This window comes from Hordeum vulgare, chromosome 7H, assembly GCF_904849725.1.
Source record: "Hordeum vulgare subsp. vulgare chromosome 7H, MorexV3_pseudomolecules_assembly, whole genome shotgun sequence".
In the NCBI taxonomy this organism is placed as follows: domain Eukaryota; kingdom Viridiplantae; phylum Streptophyta; class Magnoliopsida; order Poales; family Poaceae; genus Hordeum; species Hordeum vulgare.
The window spans coordinates 321208297-321233014 of NC_058524.1; the positions used below are offsets into that span (position 1 = coordinate 321208297).

The 24718-nt window shown below is 43.7% G+C and overlaps 1 protein-coding gene across 1 annotated transcript; it reads left to right on the forward strand.

Annotated features, from left to right (window-relative positions):
• Positions 1 to 1401: 1401 nt before the first annotated feature.
• On the forward strand, positions 1402 to 24634 carry LOC123408959 (structural maintenance of chromosomes protein 1). The gene is made up of 18 exons (XM_045101978.1): positions 1402 to 1945; positions 2015 to 2251; positions 2351 to 2584; positions 2994 to 3232; positions 3682 to 3948; positions 4083 to 4353; positions 5100 to 5224; positions 5733 to 5842; positions 5925 to 6032; positions 6121 to 6260; positions 6358 to 6447; positions 6533 to 6741; positions 6856 to 7025; positions 21643 to 21752; positions 21935 to 22314; positions 23451 to 23702; positions 24114 to 24341; positions 24417 to 24634. Exons 1-18 carry the CDS (start codon positions 1481 to 1483, stop codon positions 24463 to 24465), a joined length of 3684 nt encoding a protein of 1227 aa, XP_044957913.1. The 5' UTR covers positions 1402 to 1480; the 3' UTR covers positions 24466 to 24634.
• Positions 24635 to 24718: the final 84 nt, after the last annotated feature.

Consider the following 24718-nt stretch of genomic DNA (forward strand, 5'->3'; position numbering starts at 1 on the left):
TCAATCTTGTTGACATTGAATAGTTTGTTGGCAAAGAGATGACTGCGCGAAATGATGAGATGATTATGCAATTCTATTCAAGGGTTCATTTCTATGCAGATGGCACAATTGTGTGGATGAGTGATGGTCATGGATATGAAGCCACAATTGAAGAATGAGCTACTATCATTGGTGCTCCAAAAGCACGTGATGAAGACTTGGATGTGTATTCATAACCTAAGAAGAATCACAACTCGATGGCTAATATGTACAAGCGAGTGCCCAATGACTATCTGCCATCTCACAAACTTGAGTCTGTCTATTTCTTGCAAGGAGGAATAACCACTACCAACACAATCTTGAGACATACCATGATGCCTAAATCAGGTGATGGCAAAATGATTAGAGGTTATTCCATCAATATGATGCATCATCTAGACACCCACACTCACTTCAAAGTCATAGATTTGATTGCTGAGACTGTGAGGAGAACTTCTATAGACCAAAAGAGATCATGCAGATATGCACCATACATTCAGATGCTCATCAATGCCAAGATTTGCAAGCATGCATATCAGCTTGATCGTCCTCATTTGCCCCTTCAGACAGAATTTGAAAATAATATAGTTGTGATGGATGACATTCATCCGAACTCAGCTACAACAAGAGAGGCCGGAGAGGCAGTAGCTGCAGAGGCTGTTAGGACTGCTCCAGCTCCACGACCCCAACTCAAAACCAGAGATGAACATATATCTTTCTTCATCAGCACCATCCGAAAGATGGAGAAGAATATTTGAGAGATCTTGGTGAACTGAACTAGAAGAGCCTAGAGAGGGTGGAGAATTTTTTCCCCATGCCTAAATGGGAGCATTTTTTTAGGGGACTGCTACGCGTCGGTCGGTGGATCTTTTTAAAAGATCCGCCGCCTTGCAAGCCGTCGGATTCAACAGGGTGCACATTTTTCTATTTTGCAGCACATACCTTGTTGCAGAAACTTTTGTAACAAAGGTTTTGTTACATAATTTTTATGCAACAAAGGTTGTGTTGCGATTTTTTTTTGCAACGAAGACTGAGTTGCGATTTTTTTTGCAACATGGGCGTTGTTTCGGAAAAAACACACACAAGGTTGTAAAAAAATATTTGCAGTTTTTCTTTGTTTTCTTTTTTTGCAACATAGGTGTTATTGCAAAGGGTAAATTTGTAGCAGACGTGATGTTGCGGAAAGATAGGTGTAAAGTACGCGTACACACGTGGTACAGAGGCGGCAGATCGCTCGTGTGTAATCTGCCGGCTGAAGGTAAGTATTTCCCATTTTTTTAAGGGAATGTTTCTGCCGAATATTGTGTAGCCCATTGAGCCGGTGGGCCTGAATGGGAGCAGAAAACGGCCCTGAATGGCTGCAACAGGCATCAGTCTCCTTCCCCGTGCACTACGAATTTCCCTTCGACGAAAACCCTAGTTCAGTTAGGAAGGGCAAGGGGAACTAGCAGGTGGGGAAGACATGGCGGCCGCGGCGGCCTCCGTTGGACACAGCAGAGGCGGCGGTGGGCGGATCCATCGGTTGGAGGTGGAGAATTTTAAGTCGTACAAGGGAACGCAGACCATCGGCCCCTTCTTCGACTTCACGGCCATCATCGGTCCCAATGGCGCCGGCAAGTCCAATCTCATGGATGCCATCAGTTTTGTGCTCGGCGTCCGCTCCGCACACCTCCGTGGTGCCCAGCTCAAGGACCTCATCTACGCCCTCGACGACCGCGACAAAGAGGCCAAGGGTCGCAGGGCCTCCGTACGCCTCGTCTACAACCTCCCAAGCACCGGCGGCGAGCTTCACTTCACCCGCACCATTACCGGCGCCGGTGGCAGCGAGTACCGTATCGACGGCCGACTGGTCACGTGGGACGACTACAACGCCAAGCTTAGATCCCTCGGCATCCTCGTCAAGGCCCGCAACTTCCTCGTTTTCCAGGTCTTCACTAATTCTTCCTCCTCGATTAGCAATAATTCCGGAGACATGACATGAGCATTTGCGCTGCAGGGTGACGTGGAATCCATTGCCTCCAAGAATCCTAAGGAGCTCACTGCACTTCTGGAGCAGATTGCCGGCTCTGACGAGCTCAGGAGGGAGTACGACGGATTGGAGGAACAGAAAACCAGTGCCGAAGAGAAATCTGCACTTGTCTATCAAGAAAAAAGGACCATCGTCATGGAGAGGAAGCAGAAGAAGGCGCAGAAGGAAGAGGCAGAGAAGCATCTGCGCTTACAGCAGGACCTGGTACTTCTCCCGCACTATTTTCTTTTGTTCTGAAAAATTTCAAGTTGTTACTTTATGGAATATTCACATTATGCGCCCTATGTCTTTGCTTGTTTTCAGAAACTGTTAAAAACAGAACATCTTCTGTGGCAACTCTACAGCATTGAAAAAGACATGGAAAAAATAGAAGCTGAACTTGAGGATGAAAGACATTCTCTTCAGCAAGCGCGGGAAGATAATCAATCCTCCGACAATGGACTTGCTGCAAAAAAGAAGGAGCAAAGTGCATTTCTCAAGAAGATTACTTTATGTGAGAAGAGTATGGCCAAGAAAAAGATTGATATGGACAAGAAGGTAGGTGCCTTATTTTCACTCCTAAACCCCACAAATCTTCCATCATGACATATCTGTTTGTGGCTGTATGAGGAGCTTATCAAATTCTTTTCTTCCGTTCTTTTCTTGTTTATAATTGTCGTTTTTACAGTTAACAGTGATAGCTGTATCTGGTTTTAGCTGATAATTTCTTTTTTTTATGAATGTCTTGTATGCTTTTAAGACTCACATTCATCTATTAGTTGCTCATCATTGTATTTGGTCTTAATTACATGTTTAATTTTAGCTTCTTGCAATTTAGGAATTGTATTAGAATTCTTATTATTAGGTGAAACAAGGCTTGCCTTCTAGAGATTTAGAGCGTACCAATGTCATTGAAATTATGAATTGGGCATGTTAATTACATCCTAATTGATATGTTTCTTCTCAGCAACCCGAGCTTCTTAGATTGAAAGAGCAAATATCTCGGCTCAAATCCAAAATCAAAAGCTGCAACAAAGAGATTGACAAAAAGAAGGATGATAACAAGAAACATTTGGAAGAGATGAAAAGGCTGCAGAGTGCTTTGGCTGATGTCACAAGTGCTATTGAGGATTTGAACGAGCAAGGCCAAGATAAAGGAGTGAAACTGCAATTAGCTGATGACCAAGTCCAGGAATATCATAGAATGTGAGTCTTGACTGTCGTATCTTCATGTGTACTATCTAAGGAGAGGAACACCACTGTGTGTCGTCTTTATCTTTCTAGTTTCTAGGCATAAAATATACCTGGGAGTTGAATGAGCGATGCGAGTCTCAAAATCGTAGAATGATATGTATTTCCTAACAAACTTTGAATGCTAGAACATCTATTTGTGAGGGGGGAGAGGGGGGAGGGGGTGTTATTTAAGACAAGTCTGCAGGTAGATACTAGACTCAACGAGGCCATACTGTATGATTTAGTTTTGCAATCACCTTCACTAACTCGCAAAATCTGTGAGCTTTTGAGTTTTTTAGTAGTTATGAATAACTGCGACGAAATGGATAAATTTAAACTTTTTGATTAATGTTTTTGCATTCTTTTGATATTTGTGAGTGCATCCCTATGAAGGCTTCACTGGACCTTAACTTCTGTTACAGTAAGGAAGATGCAGGAATGAGGACAGCAAAGCTGCGAGACGAGAAGGAAGTATTAGACAAAGAGCTAAATGCTGATATTGAAGCCAAAAAGAATTTAGAGGAGAATATGCAGCAGCTGCGTAGCCGTGTTGATGAGATATCATCACAGGAGAGTGAATTGCAGACAAAGCTTAGTAAGATTCTTCATTCAATCCCCAAGCATGAAGACGAGCTTACCAACTTACGTGAGGATCATAATAAGATTGCAAAGGAACGCCAATCTTCAGGGTTAGTTCATACCAAAGTCCTTTGATCTTGATGGGTTGCTTGTTCGAATCACTCAGAGTATTAACTTCTGCTCTACCATAAATGTTAGTTTTGAATTTTGATGTCCAATACATTATTTCTCAAACTTTATGCAGAGCTAAGTATCAGATGTTGAAGCAGAAGGTGGATGAGATAGATACGCAGTTACGTGAACTCAAAGCTGTGAAGCATGAAAGTGAGCGGGATGCTCGATTTTCAGAAACTGTTAAGAGTCTTAAGAGGCTATTCCCTGGAGTCCATGGTCGAATGACTGAACTTTGTCGGCCTTCACAAAAGAAATACAACCTTGCTGTCACCGTTGCCATGGGAAAATTCATGGATGCAGTTGTGGTGGAAGATGAAAGCACAGGAAAGGAATGCATTAAGGTGCTGTTTCATGATTTTTAGTTAGTTTTGTCTTCCTACATTTGTTATATATTCGGAAAACAAAGTATACTGTCCGTGTTAGTGAATGCTATTACTTATTTTGTTTATTTCAAAACGTATTACAACCAGTGCGCCACTTATATATTCCTGCATGGTTATGGAAGAGATGTGTGTTTGCTAAAAACAGATCTAGTTCCAATCTCTGTATTTGTGAAATCTTCCTATACATGTGAAGCGTTAAAAGAACACGGATGGATTTCAACTTTTCAAATGGATGTGAAGGTGGGCACATGGACGGACGGTTGGTGTTTGAACTGCACCTAACATCCATCTGAACTGACAATTTGCACCACTTCCCTAGGAGTGGGAGCATGATGGATATCACCCTAAGGAGGAAAGCACATGATACTCTTATTGCAAGACCTGCCTTTGGCAAACTTCACCCAAATGAGGCTACTGTAGTTCCATATCCACTGTTGTGGAATACAACACTTTCTTAGCTACCTTGCCCACTTCTCTTACACTCACTATTTTGACACAGTTGTGGCAAACAATTCGTACACCAAAAAGATGTGGCAAACCACACTTTGCGGCCGTTTTTTTGGCAAAACAAAAAATATCAACCAAATAGCAACGGTTCATCAACCACGTTTTGCATTTGTGTTTTCACGTTATAGAATGTTCTGTCCTTTACTTTTGGCATCATCTCCCCGAATGCCAGTAACTTTATGTCTCCTGTGCTGCAGTATTTGAAGGAACAACGTCTTCCTCCACAGACATTTATTCCCTTACAATCGATCCGTGTGAAGCCAATAACAGAGAGGTTGCGTACCCTGGGAGGGTCTGCACAGTTGATCTTTGATGTGATACAATATCCTTCTTTTTCTGCATCTTGGTGATGTTTGCTGCATGCTCCTTTTTTTTGTTGTTGTATCCTTTCGAGTGTTGAGTGATCAAATCAAATGTTTATCTACCAGATGATTTTATCTGCCTTACTGAATAATATTGCTTTTGCAGTTTATACTTGTTGTAAAAATGTGTAATGCATCACTCCATGGAGTGAGAAGAGCTGTTGACATTTATCTCCCTTGACCGCCCCCATGTGGATATCCATTTTCTATAAAGAATTCATTGCTGTTTCCACCAGAAAACTGCTAAGGCCCTTTCACTTATTTTTAGACTAGTATTATTATTTAATTTTGTTTGCACACTTGCTTACTTGTGGTTTTGCTAGATAGAGTTATTTGGTGCAGTCTTTTGCTTCTTGTGTCAGTTATCGATGAGCTATATTTCAGTGAATTTGTATTGTCAAATGTGAAAAACGAACATTTGTGCCAAATTGTTTGGTTTTGCTTGTCATTTGTGTCTTAACATTATACATTTGATCGAGCTTTGGAGAAAGCAGTTCTGTATGCTGTTGGGAATACACTTGTGTGTGACAAACTTGATGAAGCTAAAACTCTAAGTTGGAGTGGTGAAAGGTACAAGGGTAAGTACATGCGCTCATATTCTGAAATGATATTTTCTAAAAAAAAGTTATGCTTACTTTGCTCTCGCATGTATGCATTTAGTTGTTACTGTTGATGGGATTCTTTTGACTAAATCTGGCACAATGACTGGTGGAGTAAGCGGTGGAATGGAAGCTAGATCAAATAAATGGGACGACAGCAGAATAGAATGTACGTATCCTTTTTTTTCCGATTATTACCAATAGATATGTGCAATATCTTGTAATTTGCCTTACCCTTTATGCAATGTGTGATGTAGCTTTGAAGAAGAAGAAAAGTAAGCTAGAGTCTGAAATGTCCGAACTTGGTTCCCCACGGGAGTTACAGAGAAAGGAGCTTGCTGTATCTGAGAAAATAACTGGACTCGAGAAAAAATTACATTACTCGAATGTTGAACAGGTTTGGTGGATAGTTTTTACTACCCTTGACCATACTTTAAACTCAACTAGACCATTGCTATTTCCTGGCTGTTTCTAATACTAATTATTGTGTGCAGAATAATCTCAAGGAGAAGCTACATAAATTGGCATCTGAGAAACGTAATATTGAGAAAGAAATTGATCATCTGGAGCCAGGAAAGGAGGAGGTAATATATCAATGTGTTCAACTGTTGTTTAAGTCAGGTTCCAAGTGTTACTTGTGCACCAGTCACTAATATATAATTTTCTTAGTTGGAAAGCCGTCTTGCTAAAAACGAACGGGAAGTAAGAAAGCGGGAGAAAAAAATAAACGAGATAGTAGACAGGATTTACAAGGATTTTAGCACGTCAGTTGGTGTGAAGAACATTCGTGAATATGAAGAAAAGCAACTGAAAGATGCTCAAGCACTGCAGGAGAGGAAGCTAAGCCTGAGCAATCAATTATCAAAACTGAAATACCAGTAAGTAATCCTTCATTTATTGTTTTCATGTGAATCAACTGGCTAGGTCTACATTTACTTTCACGTGCATACATGCACCTCATATAGCGTTCGGAGCATGATTTTGTTCTGCAGGCTGGAATATGAACAAAAGAGAGATATGCATGCTCCGATTGCGAAGTTAAACAATACACATGAGACCCTAGAGAAGGAGCTGAAGGGCTTGCAGGAGAGAGAGACTCATGCTAAGGCTGACGCTGAACATATTTCAAATCAGATGGAAGAGCTGAAAGCTGAGGCTGAAGGTACACTTCCGAAGCATGTTGTCTGTTTTTCTGTAGTCCTTGATAAGGATGCAATTGGGGTGGGATGCGTTGAGCTGGGTTGATGCGGCAGCCCGCACTGTCCGCAAGTTTTGCCGGTTAATATGGCAGCCTGCACACGCCACAGTTTCTAGTCCGAACGAACGCCTGATGGTTTCAGTTGTGCATTTTCAAATACTAGAAACTGAAGAATAGAACAATCAGAAATATGAAAAAAATATATCCTCAAAGGCCTGGTCGTTTTCTGCATCAAGTTAGACCCAGCCTAGAAGATGGCAATGGCAACACAAATCTTATAGCACCTGTATCTTCTCCAACTCGTTCCATCCCCAACCTGTATCATCTCCAACTCGTTCCATCTGTCTTTGATGTTGTAAGAAAATGGCTGCCGAGCAGAGCACATCATCAAGGCGCATTCCTATTGTTGAGTGTGATGAGTAACATGAAGTTCTTGATCAAGGTCACTTGGTGAAGACTACAAATAGCTACCCCATAAACTATATGTGAAGCATTCTCTTGTATATCATCTTCGCATGTACCCATCACACTTCAATGGACCTTCAAGCTTTAACTATATGTCTATTCATCAATGTCTCTACGAAGTTTAGTGAGGTTTTTTGAATATATCCCTCATAAACTTATGGGAAGCCTCTTCATGTAGATCATCTTCATATGTTCGTCACTTGATCATCCATCCGCAAGCTTCAAGCATGTAGTCCCTTGAGATACCTATCTTGAACTTGCCCTTAACTACCCTGATGATCATCTTCCCTTGATGTCATCCTCACATGGGCTACTTGAAATATTTCTTTCGATGCAAGCCCATGAGAATCACCAAACCTATATAGACATAGAAAACACCATTGTTTATAAGGCGGTAAGGCGACCTAAGACGAGCACCACCCGCCTTAGCACTTAGGCGACGCCTAAGCGCCTAAGGCGGGCATATTTGAAAGGCGCTGCCAGGGCGCCTTATCGCCTAAGCGTCTAAGGAAGGACACCTTAAAAACAATGGAAAACACATAGTATGGGTTAGTTCACAAAACACAATTTGGAAGTGCTTACAATATCACTAGATCACATGTGGTACACTATTTTCGCTTGTGTGTTGACCGTCTAGATGGGCCCTGATTGTATCCCCATTGAGGTGTGGACAGGCCTCGGGGACACAACGATAGTATGGCTAACCAAACTTTTCAACCTCATTTTTCGGGCAAACAAGATGCCAGAAGAATGGAGACGGAGTACATTAGTACCAATCTTCAAGAACAAGGGGGATGTTCAGAGTTGTACTAATTACCATGGAATTAAACTGATGAGCCATAGAATGAAGCTATGTGAGAGAGTCATTGAGCACCACTTGAGAAGAATGACAAGCGTGACCAAAAATCAGTTTGGTTTCATGCTTGGGAGGTCGACCATGGAAGCCATTTTCCTGGTACGACAACTTATGGAGAGATATAGGGAGCAAAAGAAGGACCTGCATATGGTGTTTATTGACTTGGAGAAGGCCTATGATAAGATACCGTGGAATGTTATGTGGTGGGCCTTGGAGAAACATAAAGTCCCAACAAAGTACATTACCCTCATCAAGGACATGTACGATAATGTTGTGTCAAGTGTTCGAACAAGTGATGGCGATACTGATGACTTCCCGATTAAGATAGGACTTCATCAGGGGTCAGCTTTGAGCCCTTATCTTTTTGCCTTGGTGATGGATGACGTCACAAGGGATATACAAGGAGATATCCCATGGTGTATGCTCTTTGCGGACGATGTGGTGCTAATCGATGATAGTCGGACGGGGGTCAACAGTGAAAGGATCGATATGGTTGACTAGAGGGGGGGGGGGTGAATAGGCAACTACCAATTTTTAGCTTTTCTTAACAAGTTAGGGTTAGCAACAAAAAGATTCTCTAAAATAATAGCTAGGAGAGCAACCTATATGATGCTGCCAACTATAACCGCTAAAGCAAGTAAGAAATACTCTACAACAATAACATACACAATGTAAAGATAAGAGATAACCACAAGTGGAACCGATGAAGACGAGGATGTGTTACCGAAGTTCCTTCCCTTTGACAGGAAGTACCTCTCCGTTGGAGCGGTGTGGAGGCACAATGCTCCCCAATAAGCCATTAGGGCCACCGTATTCTCCTCACGCCCTCACACAATGCAAGGTGCCGTGATTCCACTATAGGTGCCCTTGAAGGCGGCGACCGAAACTTTACAAACAAGGTTGGGGCTATCTCCACACAAAGCTTGGAGGCTCCCAACAAGACCATGGAGCTTCACCACAATGGAATGTGGCTCCGGGGTGACCTCAACCGTCTAGGATGCTCAAACACCCAAGAGTAACAAGATCCGCAAGGGATTAGTGGGGGGAATCAAATTTCTCTTGGTGGAAGTGTAGATCTTGGCCTTCTCAACCAATCCCTAGGAAATCAACAAGTTTGATTGGCTAGGGAGAGAGATCGGGCACATATGAGCTTAGGGAGCAACAATGGAGTCTTGGAGGGTCAAAGGTAGGGTTTGTGAGGTAGGTGAACCCTTTATATAGTGGGGGAACAAGTCCAACCGTTACCCTCAGTGTCAGCACGCCCCTGACGGTACTATCGCTTGGGAGCAGCGGTACTACCGCTGTCCCTGGCGGTACTACCGCCAGGAGCAAGCGGTACTACCGCCAGGACTGAGCGGTACTACCGCTAGGCTGACACAAAGCCACGGTAGTAGAAGAACTACTACCGAGCCTACCATCGTTGAAAAAGTCTTCGCAAAAAGTCTGACGAGAGGTACGTACTACCGTCCCTTAGCGGTACTACCGCTCATCTGGAGCGGTACTACCGCTGGACTCTTTGCAAAAGCTCCGATAGACCTAGCGGGTGCTCCATTGCCGCAAAGATGAAGTGGTGGAAAGAAAATGTGTGTGTGAGAGAGTTGATTCCACCCAAACCTTTCCAACGCGGACCCTCTCTTAATAGTACGGCTTTCTTATTACTCAACACTACCAAAGAGAGCCGTAGGAAACACCGTGCTCCAACAACACCGAGGGGCGACGAATCATCTTGTGCCTTATGATGTATTATTTGAAATGCTCAATGCACACGATTAGTCCGCAGAGGTGCTGTCATCAATCAGCAAAACTACTTAGAACAAAATATGCCCTAACAATCTCCCCCTTTTTGATGGATTGATGACAACACCGGATTTGCACAAACACATAATAATGAAAACATAGACATGTGAGCATAAAGATAAAGGCACAAAATAAACGATCTCACATGCTAAATATAGAGAGAGACTTTAGAGATAATATAAAGATAGCATATGTCTCACACCATATGACAAAGAGTCTTCACACACATAATAAGATATCCAACAGACTTAAACCAACCAAGTTCAGAAGAGAAATACTCAAACACGAACGAAAAACCAAAGGCAAATCTCTAACACTCTCTATCCCTTTGGCATCAGGACACCAAAAAGGCAGAGAGAACGTGAACAACTCATTCATCCTCATGCTTAGCAGACACATCCGTAGCGTCCTCATCGTCCTCATCATCCTCCTGCTGCTCCTCGTGATCAGACCCTGCTGCATATTTTTCGTCAAACACCTCCTGATCAGTCCCATCCCACTTGTAGTCTCTAGCCTGCATCCAGGCAGCCTCTGGAGTGATGACATCCTCAGAACCACTAGAGACGTGCACATCAAGCGTCCTCAGCAGGCGCTTATTCTGTTGACGGTTCTCCTTCTGAGCCACATGTGTTTGATACTGTCCTTTTGCCTGCATGCAGAACAAGGTCTTCATCTGGTCCTGCAGGGACCCCATCTGTGCCTTCAGCTTCTTGGCCCAAGATGGCTCAGCAGAAGAACGGGTCTGTGAAGCAGGGCCGCCCTTAGCCTCCTCCTCAGCTTCCATGTGAGCAAAAGAGCGTGAAGTGGAGGTGTTGGCCCACTTCTCTTTCTGGCGCAACTTGATGGGATCATGGCTGACGAGCTCTGTGGGTGAAGGATGGCCCTGTCAGGGAATGTCTGAGCCCATTTAGTCTTGATATAGTAGTACAAGTAAGGCCCATAGATGGGGACCCTTCGGTTGTATATGACCATCTGAAGCTCGCAGAACATCACATTTGCCACATCGAGTGGCCCATTCGGCTTCTTCGTCCTTCCTGACACATCAGGAGTATGTCCACTAGATAGGAGTGAACTTCGTCTTTGTTACCAATCCGAGGGAACAAGGTGTTGCGGAAGACCCGATGCATGATATCCAAGAAGGGAATAAGCACACCCTTCCTGACATATAAGGGCATCAACTTGTCCTTGGGGGCGTTGTCAGGGTTGTGATGAGGGTGCAGGCCAAGAGAATTATGCATCCCAGTGAAATTGATCCTCAAAAGCTTCATGAACTCAGCCCAAGAGCCAGTCAACATCTCGCCATGTGTCATCCAAGTCAAAGAGAGATTCTCATCATTGTTGAAGAAGACAGAGGTATAGAATCGAGCCACTACCTCTGCATCGAAGTCATATTGAAAGGTGGTGATATCCTCAATACCTAGCTCCTCAATCATACGCAGGGCCTCGCCAAAATATTCAGGGTCCTTCCGGAGATGATTGAGATCAATCCATTGCATGGGAACAAACTTCTTCTTCTTAGTCAGGACGATATCTTGATAAATCATGAGTTGCTGCTTGGTCCAGTACATTTCTCCGCCCCTGAACACCTCCCTCTCATTGACATAAGGGTTTTGCTTTCGGCGCCTTGAAAACTCCTTGGGAGGCATAGTGTCAAAGTCAATGGTGGATCCCTTGTCCTTGGAGACAATATTCTTGACGGGGCGCTTGGAAGGACGGGAACTTTCCGATTCTTCAGGGTTGCGGTACCTGTTGGACTCGGTGTTTGCGAACCGGGTTGGAACGACGAGAGCTATCACCTGAGACACGCAACACAAACACGTGAAAACGACGAGAGAAGTCATGGCAATATCCAGAACAAGGAGAAAACACAAAAGAATCCAAGTAGAAGTGAGCATATGCAACAACTCGAGTGCTAGCGGTAGTACCGCTCGACCAGGGCGGTAGTACCACTCAACGAGCGTAGTACCGCTCGGCCAGGGCGGTAGTACCGCTCCACGAGCTAGCGGTAGTATTGCTCGGTTAGGGCGGTAGTACCGTGAGCTGGCGGTAATACCGCTCGGGCTAGGGCGGTAGTACCGCGTGGTTCCAGATCTGGAGGAGCAAGAACGAATCTAACCACAAAGCTGCATATTTGAAACCATAAGAGACCAAAACTATGGATCTAAGCCCAAAACTATAAGCAACAACGCAAATAGAGGCACTTCCTAACATCTCTCCTCCAATCCATGTGGGAAACAAAATCATGCCCCAACAATGGAGCCAATACATCTATCCCTAACCCTAGAACCAAGAACATCAACCCAAAACAAGGGGGATAGGGTTAGTACCGGAGTCCATGTCACACGGGGGAGGAAGGAGGAGGAGGAGCAATCCCTCCAACCGGAACGGGAAGAGAAGGCCGCGGAGGAAGATCGAATCTGAGGAAACTCGGGGTAGGGAGGGCGAGTTCCACGAAGAAGAAGCAAATGGGGAAAAAACTGCCCCCCACTCTTTAGATACCCCAGGGCACGGGTAGGGCGGTAGTACCGCTCGTGCCCTAGCGGTAGTACTGCTTGAGACTTGGCGGTAGTACCGCTGGGATCATAGCGGTAGTACCGCATGAGGCAGTAGTACTACTTCTCCTGAGGATTTTCAGACGCCAGCCCTAGGCAGCGGTAGTACCGCTCGTTTCATCGCGGTAGTACCGCTCCCCCTGGCGGTAGTAGCGCTTCCCCCTAGCGGTAGTACCGCTCCAGATCATACAAAAAAATTCCAGAATTTGCCAGAACAACGAGAAAACACCATGGACACATACCAGTCAGTACCGGAGATAAAACAGAGGCACATTATACTGACTGGCAACATTATAACCCTCCTTTACCAGGAGGAAGAGGGGCGGTGGCCGGAGCCACCTATGTTTGAGACAAAAGGTATGACACCGCGAAGAATTATCCTTGGGTTCATGACCAACGCTCATCTTTGAAGCACAAGTGTCATCAATAATGGCCAATGTGAAAGACTTGATCGCTTTATGCATAATGGGGGGAGGGAAAGTTCAATGAGAGAAAAACACTCTCCCTATGTTCATGTCTACACCTTAAAATGAGATATAATGCAGAATGAGGTGTAGAGTGCTTAATGCACATTACTTGAATCAATGATATTTAGCTCAAGCCTTAACTTCCGGAACCTTGCTTCATCTAGGGGCTTAGTGAAAATATCTGCAAGTTGCTCTTCAGTGTTGATGAAGTGAACCTCAATATCACCACGCTTGATATGCTCACGAATGAAGTGATGGCGAATATCAATGTGCTTGGTCTTGCTATGTTGCACCGGATTGAGGGAAATTTTGATAGCACTTTGATTATCACATAGAAGAGGCACTTTGTCACAAGTGACACCGTAATCCTTTAAAGTTTGCCTCATTCATAGCAACTGTGCACAACAACTCGCAGCTGCAACATACTCAGCTTCGGTGGAGGACAATGAGACACAGTTCTGCTTCTTTGAAGACCAACTTACCAGTGAACGACCAAGAAATTGACATCCTCCAGAAGTTGACTTCCTCTCCACACAGTCTCCCGTCCAATCCGAGTTAGAATAGCCCACTAGGTTGAAGCTTGCTCCTTTGGGATACCATGGGCCAAAGTTTGGGGTATGAGCCAAGTATCGAAAGATTCGTTTGACAGCCATAAAATGGTTTTCCTTTGGTGTAGATTGAAACCATGCACAAATCCCTACACTCAACATGATATCCGGTCTAGATGCACAAAGGTAAAGAAGGGATCCAATCATGGAGCGATATACCTTTTGAGCCACTGCTTTACCATTGGGATCACTATCAAGCTTGCATCTGGTTGGCATGGGAAACTTGACCGGCTTGACATCCTCTAGTTCGAACCTCTTGAGCATGTCTTGGGTGCACTTAGCTTGTTTGATGAAGGTTCCTTCTAAACCTTATTTAATCTCGAACCCGAGAAAGAACTTCAACTCACCCATCATTGACATCTCAAATTTCTCGGTCATTAGTGCAGCAAATTCTTCATTGAAAGATTCGTTAGGGGACCAAAAATAATATCAACATATAGTTGGTATACGAACAAATCCCCTTTGACCTTCTTGGTAAAAAGAGTGGGATCAATCTTCGCAATTTCAAACCAACGATCTTGTAATAACTCGGTAAGGTACTCATACCACGCACGTGGGGCTTGTTTAAGGCCATAGAGTGCCTTATTAAGTTTATATACATGATTGGGGAGCTTGGGATGTTCGAATCTCGGGGGTTGTTTGACATAATCAACTCATTTAAAGGACCATTAAGAAAAGCACTTTTCACATTCATTTGTTGTAATTTGAAATCATGATGAGATGCAAATGCAAGCAGCATGCGAATAGATTCTAGACGAGCAATAGGGGCAAATGTTTCACCGTAGTTGATACCCTCGACTTGGGAGTAGCCTTGAGCCACCAATCTTGCCTTGTTTCGGACCACAATCCCATTGGCATCTTGCTTGTTTTTGAAGATCCATTTGGTCCCGATGACATTATGTTCCTCCTTCGGTCTTGGCACTAATTTCCAGACTTGATTACGCTCGAAGTTGTTGAGTTCTTCATGCATGGCCATAAGCCAATCCTCATCATCGAGCGCTTCCTGTACCTGTTGAGGTTCACAATACGAAACAAACGTGTGATGCTCACAATAATTTAAAATTTGTTGACGAGTGGATACTCCCCTTTTTAAACTTCCAAGCACGTTCTTCATAAGATGTGATTTGACTCTCAGCTTGGATGCAATCTTGGCTGCGCGACGCTCCAAGAGTTCTGCGCTTGATAATTGGGGAGCATCAACTTGATCATGTTGCTTGGCGTTGATTTTTGATCCTTCCTTGGCACCGCGACCTTTCTTAGGTGCTGCAAAAGGAAATTGAGAAACAACATCCTGATCCACTTGATTTTCGTCTTGAGCAGGCTCACTTGTTTGTTCTTGATCTTGTGGCTGCTCTTGATCTTGTGGCAGCACTTGATCTTGATCTTGAGCAGATTCGGAACCTTGTGTAAGCACTTGGACATCATGTGGTGCATCACCATCTTCGAGTGGTTGATCTTGCCCTTGATCCTGTTCAGCTGGTTGAGGGTTTTCTGTTTGTTCATCGGAAGTGTGTGGGGCTTGTGAGGGTGATGGCTCCACTTGAGTAGAGCATTGTCCTTCTCCTTCAGCCACAAGGGGTTCCTCAATGGGGAGTATTTGACCAATCCCCATTCTTCTTATGGCTTGGGGAGGAATTTCATCATCTACATCACAAAGACCACTTTGCTCCATTTGGGAGCCATTATTTTCATCAAACTCCACGTTACACGTTTCCTCAATGAGCCCGGTGGACTTGTTGAGGACACGGTAAGCATGAGAGTTTGTGGCCTAACCAACAAAAATGCCCTCTAGAGCTTTAGAATCAAATTTAGCTAAACGAGCACCTTTCTTGAGAATGAAACACTTACACCCGAATACCCTGAAGTACTTGAGGTTGGGTTTGTTTCCGATGAGGATCTCATATGGGGTCTTGTTCAAGCCTTTGCGGATATAGAGCCGATTGGATGCATGACATGCTGTGTTGATGGCTTCGGCCCAAAAGTTAAACAGAGATTTGAATTCCGTCATCATTGTTCTTGCCGCGTCCATCAACGTCCGGTTATTCCTCTCCGCCACACCATTTTGTTGAGGGGTGTATGGTGCCGAATATTGATGCTTGATTCCCTCATCACTAAGAAATCCATCCAAGGTGTAGTTCTTGAACTCGGTGCCGTTATCACTTATAATCATCAAAATCTTTGCTTCATGTTGACGTTGAGCTTCATTAGCAAAGTTGATGACGGTTTGTTGAGTCTCACTCTTCCTCTTGAAGAAATATATCCAAGTGTATCTTGAGTAATCATCAACAATCACCAAGCAGTACTTTCTGCCCCCAAGACTATTAAAAGATGGAGGGCCAAAGAGATCCATATGAAGGAGCTCGAAAGGCCTCTTAGTGTAAATGAGAGTCGTTGGACGATGAGCAGTTTCGTGAATCTTCCCTTCAATACATGCACTGAAAGTACGATCTCTGGCAAAACTCACATTCGTTAGTCCACGAACATGGTCCCCTTTGAGGAGACTTTGCAAAGATCTCATATTGACATGAGCTAGTCGGCGATGCCAAAGCCAGCCCACATCAATTTTAGCCATTAGACAAGTCGCAGTCTTAGTGGGTCGCTGTGAAAAGTTCACCACATATAGACCATTTTCGACATATCCAACATAGCCTACTTTAAGAGTCTTGCTCCACAAAAGGACCACGGTGTCAAGATTAAAGAATGTGGCAAAGCCCATAATTGCAAGTTGACGAACATAAAGTAAATTGTAAGCAACAGACTCAACAAGCACGACCTTCTCAATAGATAACTCTTGAGATATGACCACCTTACCAAATCCCAATACCTTGGACGTTGAAGCATCAACAAATTGGACATGGGTGGGCATAGATGGGGAAGGATGCATGTCCACCACTAAGTCCTTGCTTTCGGTCATATGATTTGTTGCTCCACTATCGAGCAACCATGACACCCCACCGAAAGCAAACTCCTGCAATAGATCAAGGCTTGGTTTTAGGTACCCATTTTTGAATGGGTCCTTTGATGTTAGAAACAAGGGTCTTAGGAACCCAAATAGCCCATTCAATGGACTCATAGTAAGCACCAACAAATTTGGCATAAACATGCCCATCACCAGCACGACATAAAACATAAGATGGATTAAATTTGCCGGTTGTGTTGATAGGAATGGTTTTGCCCTTCTTGACACTACCATCCTCCACCTTGTTCCTGTTCTCCTTCTGAGTCCCTTCGCCCTCTTTGACAAAGATGTCCATGAGGGTAGGAGATCGCTTATTCCTGTTCTTCCTTTTCCTTTTCCTTTTCGACTTGGATGTAAGTCCAAGTCCCTCCTTTTCTACAACTCCCTTTTGATTACTCAAAAGGTCGTTTAGGTTCTTCTCGCCTTGGATGCATGACACAAGGCCCTTCCCAAGTTGATCTTTTCAACTTAGCATTTTCCTCCACAAGATGTACATGCTCACAACAAGGGTTAGTTGCAAAAGCATTATCAATTATAACAAAAGGAGGACAGGTATAGATCTCCTTGATAAGCTTTGCTTGGAGTTGATCATGAGACTTTTTCAGGAAAAAATGAGCTCCTTTCAAGACCTTCTAAGCCTTGTCAAGTGTATCAAACTCCTCCTTGAGTCTGTCATGGCCAACCCCAAGTGCAGCCTTTTCAGATTTAAGCACACGTGTAAGGACAATAGCGTGATCTAGCTCCTTTTGTAATTTAGCACAATCATCGTTGTGTGACTCCTCAAGAGCCAAACAAAGACTGCGCTCTTTTTCTAGAGCAATAGATAATTCAGCAATCTCATCGGCATAGTCACGACTATGACCTTGCATCTCGGAGATAGTCTCCTCGTGAGACTCGATGAGGTCATTAGCCTCACCCAGTTGTTCCAAAAGAGTAACAAAGTGCTTCTTGGATTCTCCTTTGATTTTACATAGAAATTTGTCAAAATCATGCTCATTAAGTTCCACAACATCACTATCATCAACACAGTTTAACAATGAAGGAGCAGTAGTGATGGTGGTCTTAATGCTGGGTGTTACCAGATTGATACCTTTGGTCATAAGGCACTTGGCGATGTGGTTATCGTTGGGGGCGCCGAAGAGAGACACCTTGGGAGAGGGGGGGGGGGGTGGCAATGGCTACAGTAGCCGTTGGCACCATATCATCATCATCGGAGGGGTACTCTTCAAGTGCTACCATACCCTTTGGATGGGGTTTCTTGACAAAGTTGTTCTTATTTGGGAAAGACTTGACTTTGTCTTTGCGAATGAGCTTGCCTCCGTTGTCTTCCCTCTTCTCATAGGGACACTCTGTCACGAAGTGACTCACATTGCCGCAATTATAGCATGTCCTCACACGCTGCTTGGTCTTGAACCCACTTGAGTTATTCTTGGAGAAATTGGGCCTTGAGTTTCTCTTGTTGCCCCAGAATTGCCTTGATGCAAGAGCCATGTGCTCGTGATAAGCATACTTAGTGTTTTCAGGGCAGCCTTTCTCTTCCTCCTCCTGTTCTTCTTCTTCAGAAGCAGCCTTGGCTTTTAAGGCAAGGTTGGGTGAAGCTGTCTTTGACCGAACGCGAGCAAGAGCATTATCAGCGGTCTTGTTCATGATAGACATAACAATGAATTCATCCAACACCTCACTGGAGGACAAGGAGTGGAAATCTGGCCGTTTTGTTGGATGTCATGATGGCCTTGAGAAACTTGCGCTTGATCCATGTGTCATCCACATCCTTGCTTCCATGATCCTTGAGCGCAACAACAATAGCAGTCACCCTTCGATAGAGATCTCGAGGGTCCTCATCTTTCTTCATCACAAACTCATCGGCCTCATCAAGAACCACTTCATAGTTGGACCGTTGAATGCTTGAGCTTCCCTTGTACATCACTATAATGTGCTCCCAACAGTCCTTAGCTTGAGTGAAGGGGCGCAAGTGAAGAAGATCTTCAGGAGGCACTGCTAACTGGAGAATGAATAATGCGAAGTGATTATATTGATTGTCCGCTTCTTCTCTTGGAGTGAGGTTGCTTGGGTCATGCGGATAGTAGCCTTGCTCAATGATTCTCTATAAGTTTGTTGAGCTGTGATTCAAATGAGACTTAACGGAAAACACCCAGTTAGCAAAATCACCATTAACAAGCTTAGGAGGAGGACCAACAGGATTGATACGCGGTGTAGGAACCGGTCCTCCATAGACAGGAGGTGGAACTGAGGCATAAGTTCCAGTCCCATTATTGTCGAGAGGGGAAGAAGGTTGCATACCTTTGGCCGCTTCCTTGGAGGAATTGGCCTCCGAATCCGTGTTGGCGGGTTTAACCACCAATGCCGGTTCGGAAGAACTTTTAATCCCCTCAATTAACTCTTTAAGCATGGTGTTGACTTTGTTCGTCAAGGATGTCCTGAGGTTGGCCATAGCCGCATTCAAGTCGTCTCTTGTGACCGAAGTCAAGGCCACGGCCTCGGATGGTCAAACTCATAGGAAATGACAAGTTTAGGGGATTATCAAACATGATGTGACCAAAAGAATTTTCACATCATGTCCTATGGAGAATAGCATCACAATTAAGTAATTCGACATGCTCATCATCATATTCATCATAAATAGGTGGCACATCTAAGCATGAAGAAGACATAGCATGACATAGCATGTGAAGTATCCATAAGGTGATCAACATCATGCAAGCAATCAATGTCAAGATAGTCCACTAGTGGGACAAGCGAAGAACCTTCACCTATGTTACCTTTAGAGCTCCGCTCATGTGATGTAGATGAGGTGGGAAATACCAACTCGTGGTCAACATCACGATGGAACCATGTGGGTGGTGCATCATCGTCCACCATGGCCATCGTCATTCCCATTGGAGGGATGGACTCGTTGAGGGTAGGCGCATCTTCGCGTATGAGACCTTGCACAAAACAAGACACAATAGGAGTAGAGGTTAAGTTGTTAGAAATCATAGTGGCCTCGCGTGCCCTCTCAACTACCTCACTCACTAAGTGTTGTGGCTCACTCACTCCCTCTAGGTTGCTCTCACTCATATGGTTGGTTGAGTCACTCAAAGGGTGGTGATGGCTCTCAACCTCACATAGGATGTATGGCATGTTTTCTTGTGTGGGGCTAGTGGTGGTCACACTCATCCTCTCATAGGAAATACACTCAATGTCACATATGGTGGAGTCACTTATCTCACTCACGTGGTAGTGGCTCTCCTCACATGGAAATAGGGGCATCTCATCATATGTGGGCGTCGTCGAGATGTAGGTGCAAACGCCTCCATGCTCAACTCCTTTCGCCGCCTTGGTTGAAGGGATAGTCCCATGTTCAACCTCCTCATCCATAAGACCTCTGAAGATGAATGCCGTAGGATGTGGCAAATCATCAATCCTACAAGACCGAAGGAAACGTCCCAAGCTTGGCCTCGGTGCTTGACTCCAAGTATGAGTCCCATGTGGGCGCCGTCTTCATGTTGTCAAAGAGGGTTGTGCTCGCCGCCTTGGTTGAAGGGAAAATTCCATGCTCGACCGTCTTGTCGCCGTCGCCTTGTATGAGGGCCATGTGATGGGGCACCTCATCGCGTGCCTCTATGACAGAAGGGAGATTTCCATGCTCGGCCATCTTCCTTGGGATGCTTCCGAAGATGGAAGGGTCATCCATGCGTGTAGGTGGTCGCCTTGATGTTGGCGTCGAAGCTTGTCCTTGGTGGCGTTCATCGCGCGGTCTTCTCTTGAGCTCATGAAGATTGGACGTAGTGTGATGTAGTAGAGCTTGTAGTCGATGGCATTCTTCGTTTTCGCGCACTTGTTTCTTGGAGGTGGCTTGCCCTTCGTGATGATGTAGATCACGAAGGTGATGGTTGTCGTCGCGGTCGTCTCGAAGATGAGGACGTGGCCGACTTGTGCTTGCATGGGATAGGCTCTTCGAAGATGTGCGACTTGAGCGTCTCCGCCTTGAAGATGACGAAGGGGAAGAAGACTTGTAGTTGGCCACCATGTGTCGAACATGATCCATGTGAGCGTCCAACTTGTTGTCGATGTAGTCTCTTTTCCAGGCTTCGGAGTGTCATGTCGGTGGCGAGTCGCTCGACTTGGTCACACAATTGAGCTTGCCTCGCTCGTTGTAGTCGGGAGAGGTGACTTTTGTTGATATAGTTGTTCGCGCCGTTGTTGTCGTCGAAGACCGGAGATGATGTGCTTCCCTCCCTTCTCTGCAGCTCTGCTCTCTCTTGTACTCATCCCATTTAATCATTGCCAAATTTGTCTAGGAATTGCATAAGTATGGAGGCAGGATATGATGCTACTGCTAGTGATACTGAATCAGCACAAGAGAGAGCACTGGCACTGAAGAGGATCTCAGAGGAATTGTATAAGTATGGAGGCAGGAGATTATGCTACTACTAGTGATGCTGCTGCAGCTGCTGCATCAGCAAGAGAGAGCAGTGGCACTAAAGGGGAACTGCATTTTATATGCTATTTCAGTTACCTATGTGCCATGCTCAATATTTTTGTATGTATTCAAAAAACAGCCAAATTCAGGCCAATTTTTTAAAAAAAAACGCTTAAGCGCATTACTCATTGCTCTAAGCTGTGTGGCCTTCCGCTCTGCTTACGCTTTCCGTTCGCTTTCCGTTTTTTTGAACATTGAGCGTTCTTATGGACGTAGCAGCCTTATGAATTTATTAGTTCTTGCTGTGAATTTTAAACGGAGCATGCCATACAAAGTGTCTTATGAGTGTCAACCGAGCTCTTCATAACGAATATCAGCTTGTCCAAAATTTTAGTACACCTTGTTCCTTTCCCATCACCTTTGTACTGATTCATGGAACTCTTCACTAACACAGACTGGAAGTTGAAGTCAGATGAATGTGAGACAGCAATTGAGGAACTAAAGAAACAGAATGATAGTGTTGCTGCTGCATTGGCAAAGCTAGATCGTCAAGTGAAGTTAAAGGTAGGTTTCTCTAACAGTACAATTGTTTTCATCGAATATTCATTTAGACAATTTTATACGGTTGTGGCTTAAGCCTGTTAAATGATTGATTTCTTCGTGTTTTTGTTTCGGTTTGTGTTTAGACAATTTCTATAGACAATCTTATGGCCGATACAGTAATGAAACCACCGTTGTTCTTTTAGGAGGGACAAATAGTTCAACTTAGATCACGCCAACGGGAGATTCATGAGAAGTGCGAACTGGAGCAGATAAAGCTTCCTACAGTTAATGATGCAATGGACACTAGATCATCCTCACAAGAACTTGTCTTTGATTACAACCAGCTTAGTGCAATCTACCTGCAAGAGAAGTGTCTGTCTGACCGTGACAAACTTGAGGCAGAGTTCAAACAAAAAATAGGTACACTAATGGCTGAGATTGAACGCACCGCTCCAAACTTAAAAGCACTGGACCAATATGAAGCACTTCAGATGAAGGAAAAAGAGGTGAGCGAGAAGTTTGAAGCAGCTAGGAAAGAAGAGCGAGATGTAGCTGAAAAGTATAACTCTGTCAAGCAAAGAAGGTATTGCCCAGTTATTTTTGTCTCTAGTTATGGTACTATTTTCTCGTTTCTTTATTTTCAATAAAAATGTATGCTGATCGAACTGTGGAGTTCCGCTTGGATGATTGGCATATATGACTAACAAAATTTTATGGAATTTCACTTTCTAGCACCTGTGGTCTCTGGTAGTCTACTACTGCTGCATAATTTATAATCTATGGATTTGTTGATGTAATTATGTTGGGATGTTAGATGGATGCTCTATATTTATGTAGTTTGGTTGGTGCTTTGTCTCCACATTATGCTTGCAATGTTAATGCGATACACTGTGCAAATGCTTAATTTTTTGTTAGTTTACTACATAATTATACACGCGTGGAATTGAACTCACAGTATAATCTCCAAATACACCCAAGTTGTATGTTATTGAATTACATGACAACGGTTTGTCAGAAAAAGCGTTCTATTTACGAGCCTGCAATATCTGACTGGAAACCACAGCTTAAACTTATCTATCACTTATGTTAGTATTTGCATGTTCAGGAAGTGTTCTATTTTGGAAACCACTCATCTAAGTGCTCAATATATGTCAGAGCTCTAATATATTTACACAAGATCTTACCGATATATTCACTGTTGAAAAGATGATAAAACATGACCATCAAGTTGGTGCTACCCCAACTCTATCACGTCTAATGATGATATGTGTGATAGAGTTGTGGTAGCATGAATTGAAGAGAAGCTTGTCCAACATCATCTGCGATGGTTTGGGCATATACACCACACGCCTCCAGAAGCGCCAGTACATAGTGGATGATTAAAACGTGCTGATAATATCGAGAGGTCGGGTAGACCGAACTTCTAGCCATGAACAGGGGTGCGTGGAAGTTAGCTATCCATGTGCCAGAACCATGACTAGGTTTTTGTTATCTTATGGGTTTCAACTCTAGCCTACCTTAACTTGTTTGGGTCTGAAAGGCTTGTTGAAAATATGATAATATGCTGCATTCTTTTGGAAGAAATCAAGCATTGTTGAAATCAAGCATCTCAGATTATTCTTAATCAAGAATTGCCGGATTTCATGTATCTTTTTGATTTCAAGTTAACATGTAGCCTGCTCAGGATATATTTTTGGGTTTGACTATTGTTTTGCTTAGGTACGAGCTGTTCATGGAAGCCTTTGATCATATATCTAAAGGCATAGACAAAATCTATAAGCAGTTAACAAAAAGTCACACACATCCACTTGGAGGAACAGCATATTTAAATCTAGAAAATGAGGATGAGCCATTTCTTCATGGAATCAAGTACACAGCTATGCCACCTACGAAGCGCTTTAGGGATATGGAACAGTTATCCGGTGGGGAGAAGACAGTTGCTGCACTGGCATTGCTTTTTGCCATTCACAGGTAAAATATTTCTGGTAAACATGGCAATATATTTCCTTTATCATGTTCCCCGTAATTGATTAAGAAAAAAGTTTTGTCCATCAGTTAGTTGTAACATTGTTTGCAGTGAATGGATTAGTTATTTACAGAAATTACATATTGTGCTTAAGTGGTCGCATGTTCTCTTCAGGCCCCAATTCTGCCTCTATGTATCTTGGTGTTTCTTCTGCAACCTCTAGTTACCATTTTCAATGTAGGATAGTATACATAATCTATTTTCTTGGCCTATGTAACTACAGCTTGGTAGGGTAAATTTCTCTCTTTGAATACTCCCATTTGTTGTGATGCGTGTGAGCCGCATGCAGACCATTACCTGGACATTTATTACTTTGCCTTTTGTCCAAAACGTAAACATGTGTGGCAATTATGCAGTTTCAGGCCATCACCATTCTTCATACTGGATGAAGTCGATGCAGCTCTAGATAATTTAAATGTTGCCAAGGTTGCTGGGTTTATTCGATCAAAGTCATGCGAACGTGCTGGCGAAGAGCAAGATGACGACAGAGGTTGTGGGTTTCAGAGTATTGTCATATCGCTGAAGGATAGCTTCTACGACAAAGCTGAAGCACTGGTTGGTGTTTATCGGGATTCAGAAAGAAGGTAAAGAATGCACTTTTGTTACCTTATTTCATATTTGACGTACGCTGACCCCTCAACTCAAAACCTGACATGCAGCTGCTCCAGAACCCTCACCTTCGACCTTACCAAGTATAAAGAAGCATGAAATCCACTCTGGTTGGAGTCTTCCTACGTGTTATAATCTATAGTAACAACTGTCATCAACTGATCCTGTATTTCAACTTGTGTATATGATTAGTGGAATGTAGTTAATGTAGAAACGGCACAAGACTACAGCATCCATTCGAAGTTATGCGTCCGTTTTTGTGTGCTTATGTTCTCTGCTTTTGCAAGATTTTTTTTGAAGTGTCTGGATTGCTCTGGTTTCATTGATTTAGCAGAAAGCAGCGGGAAAACAG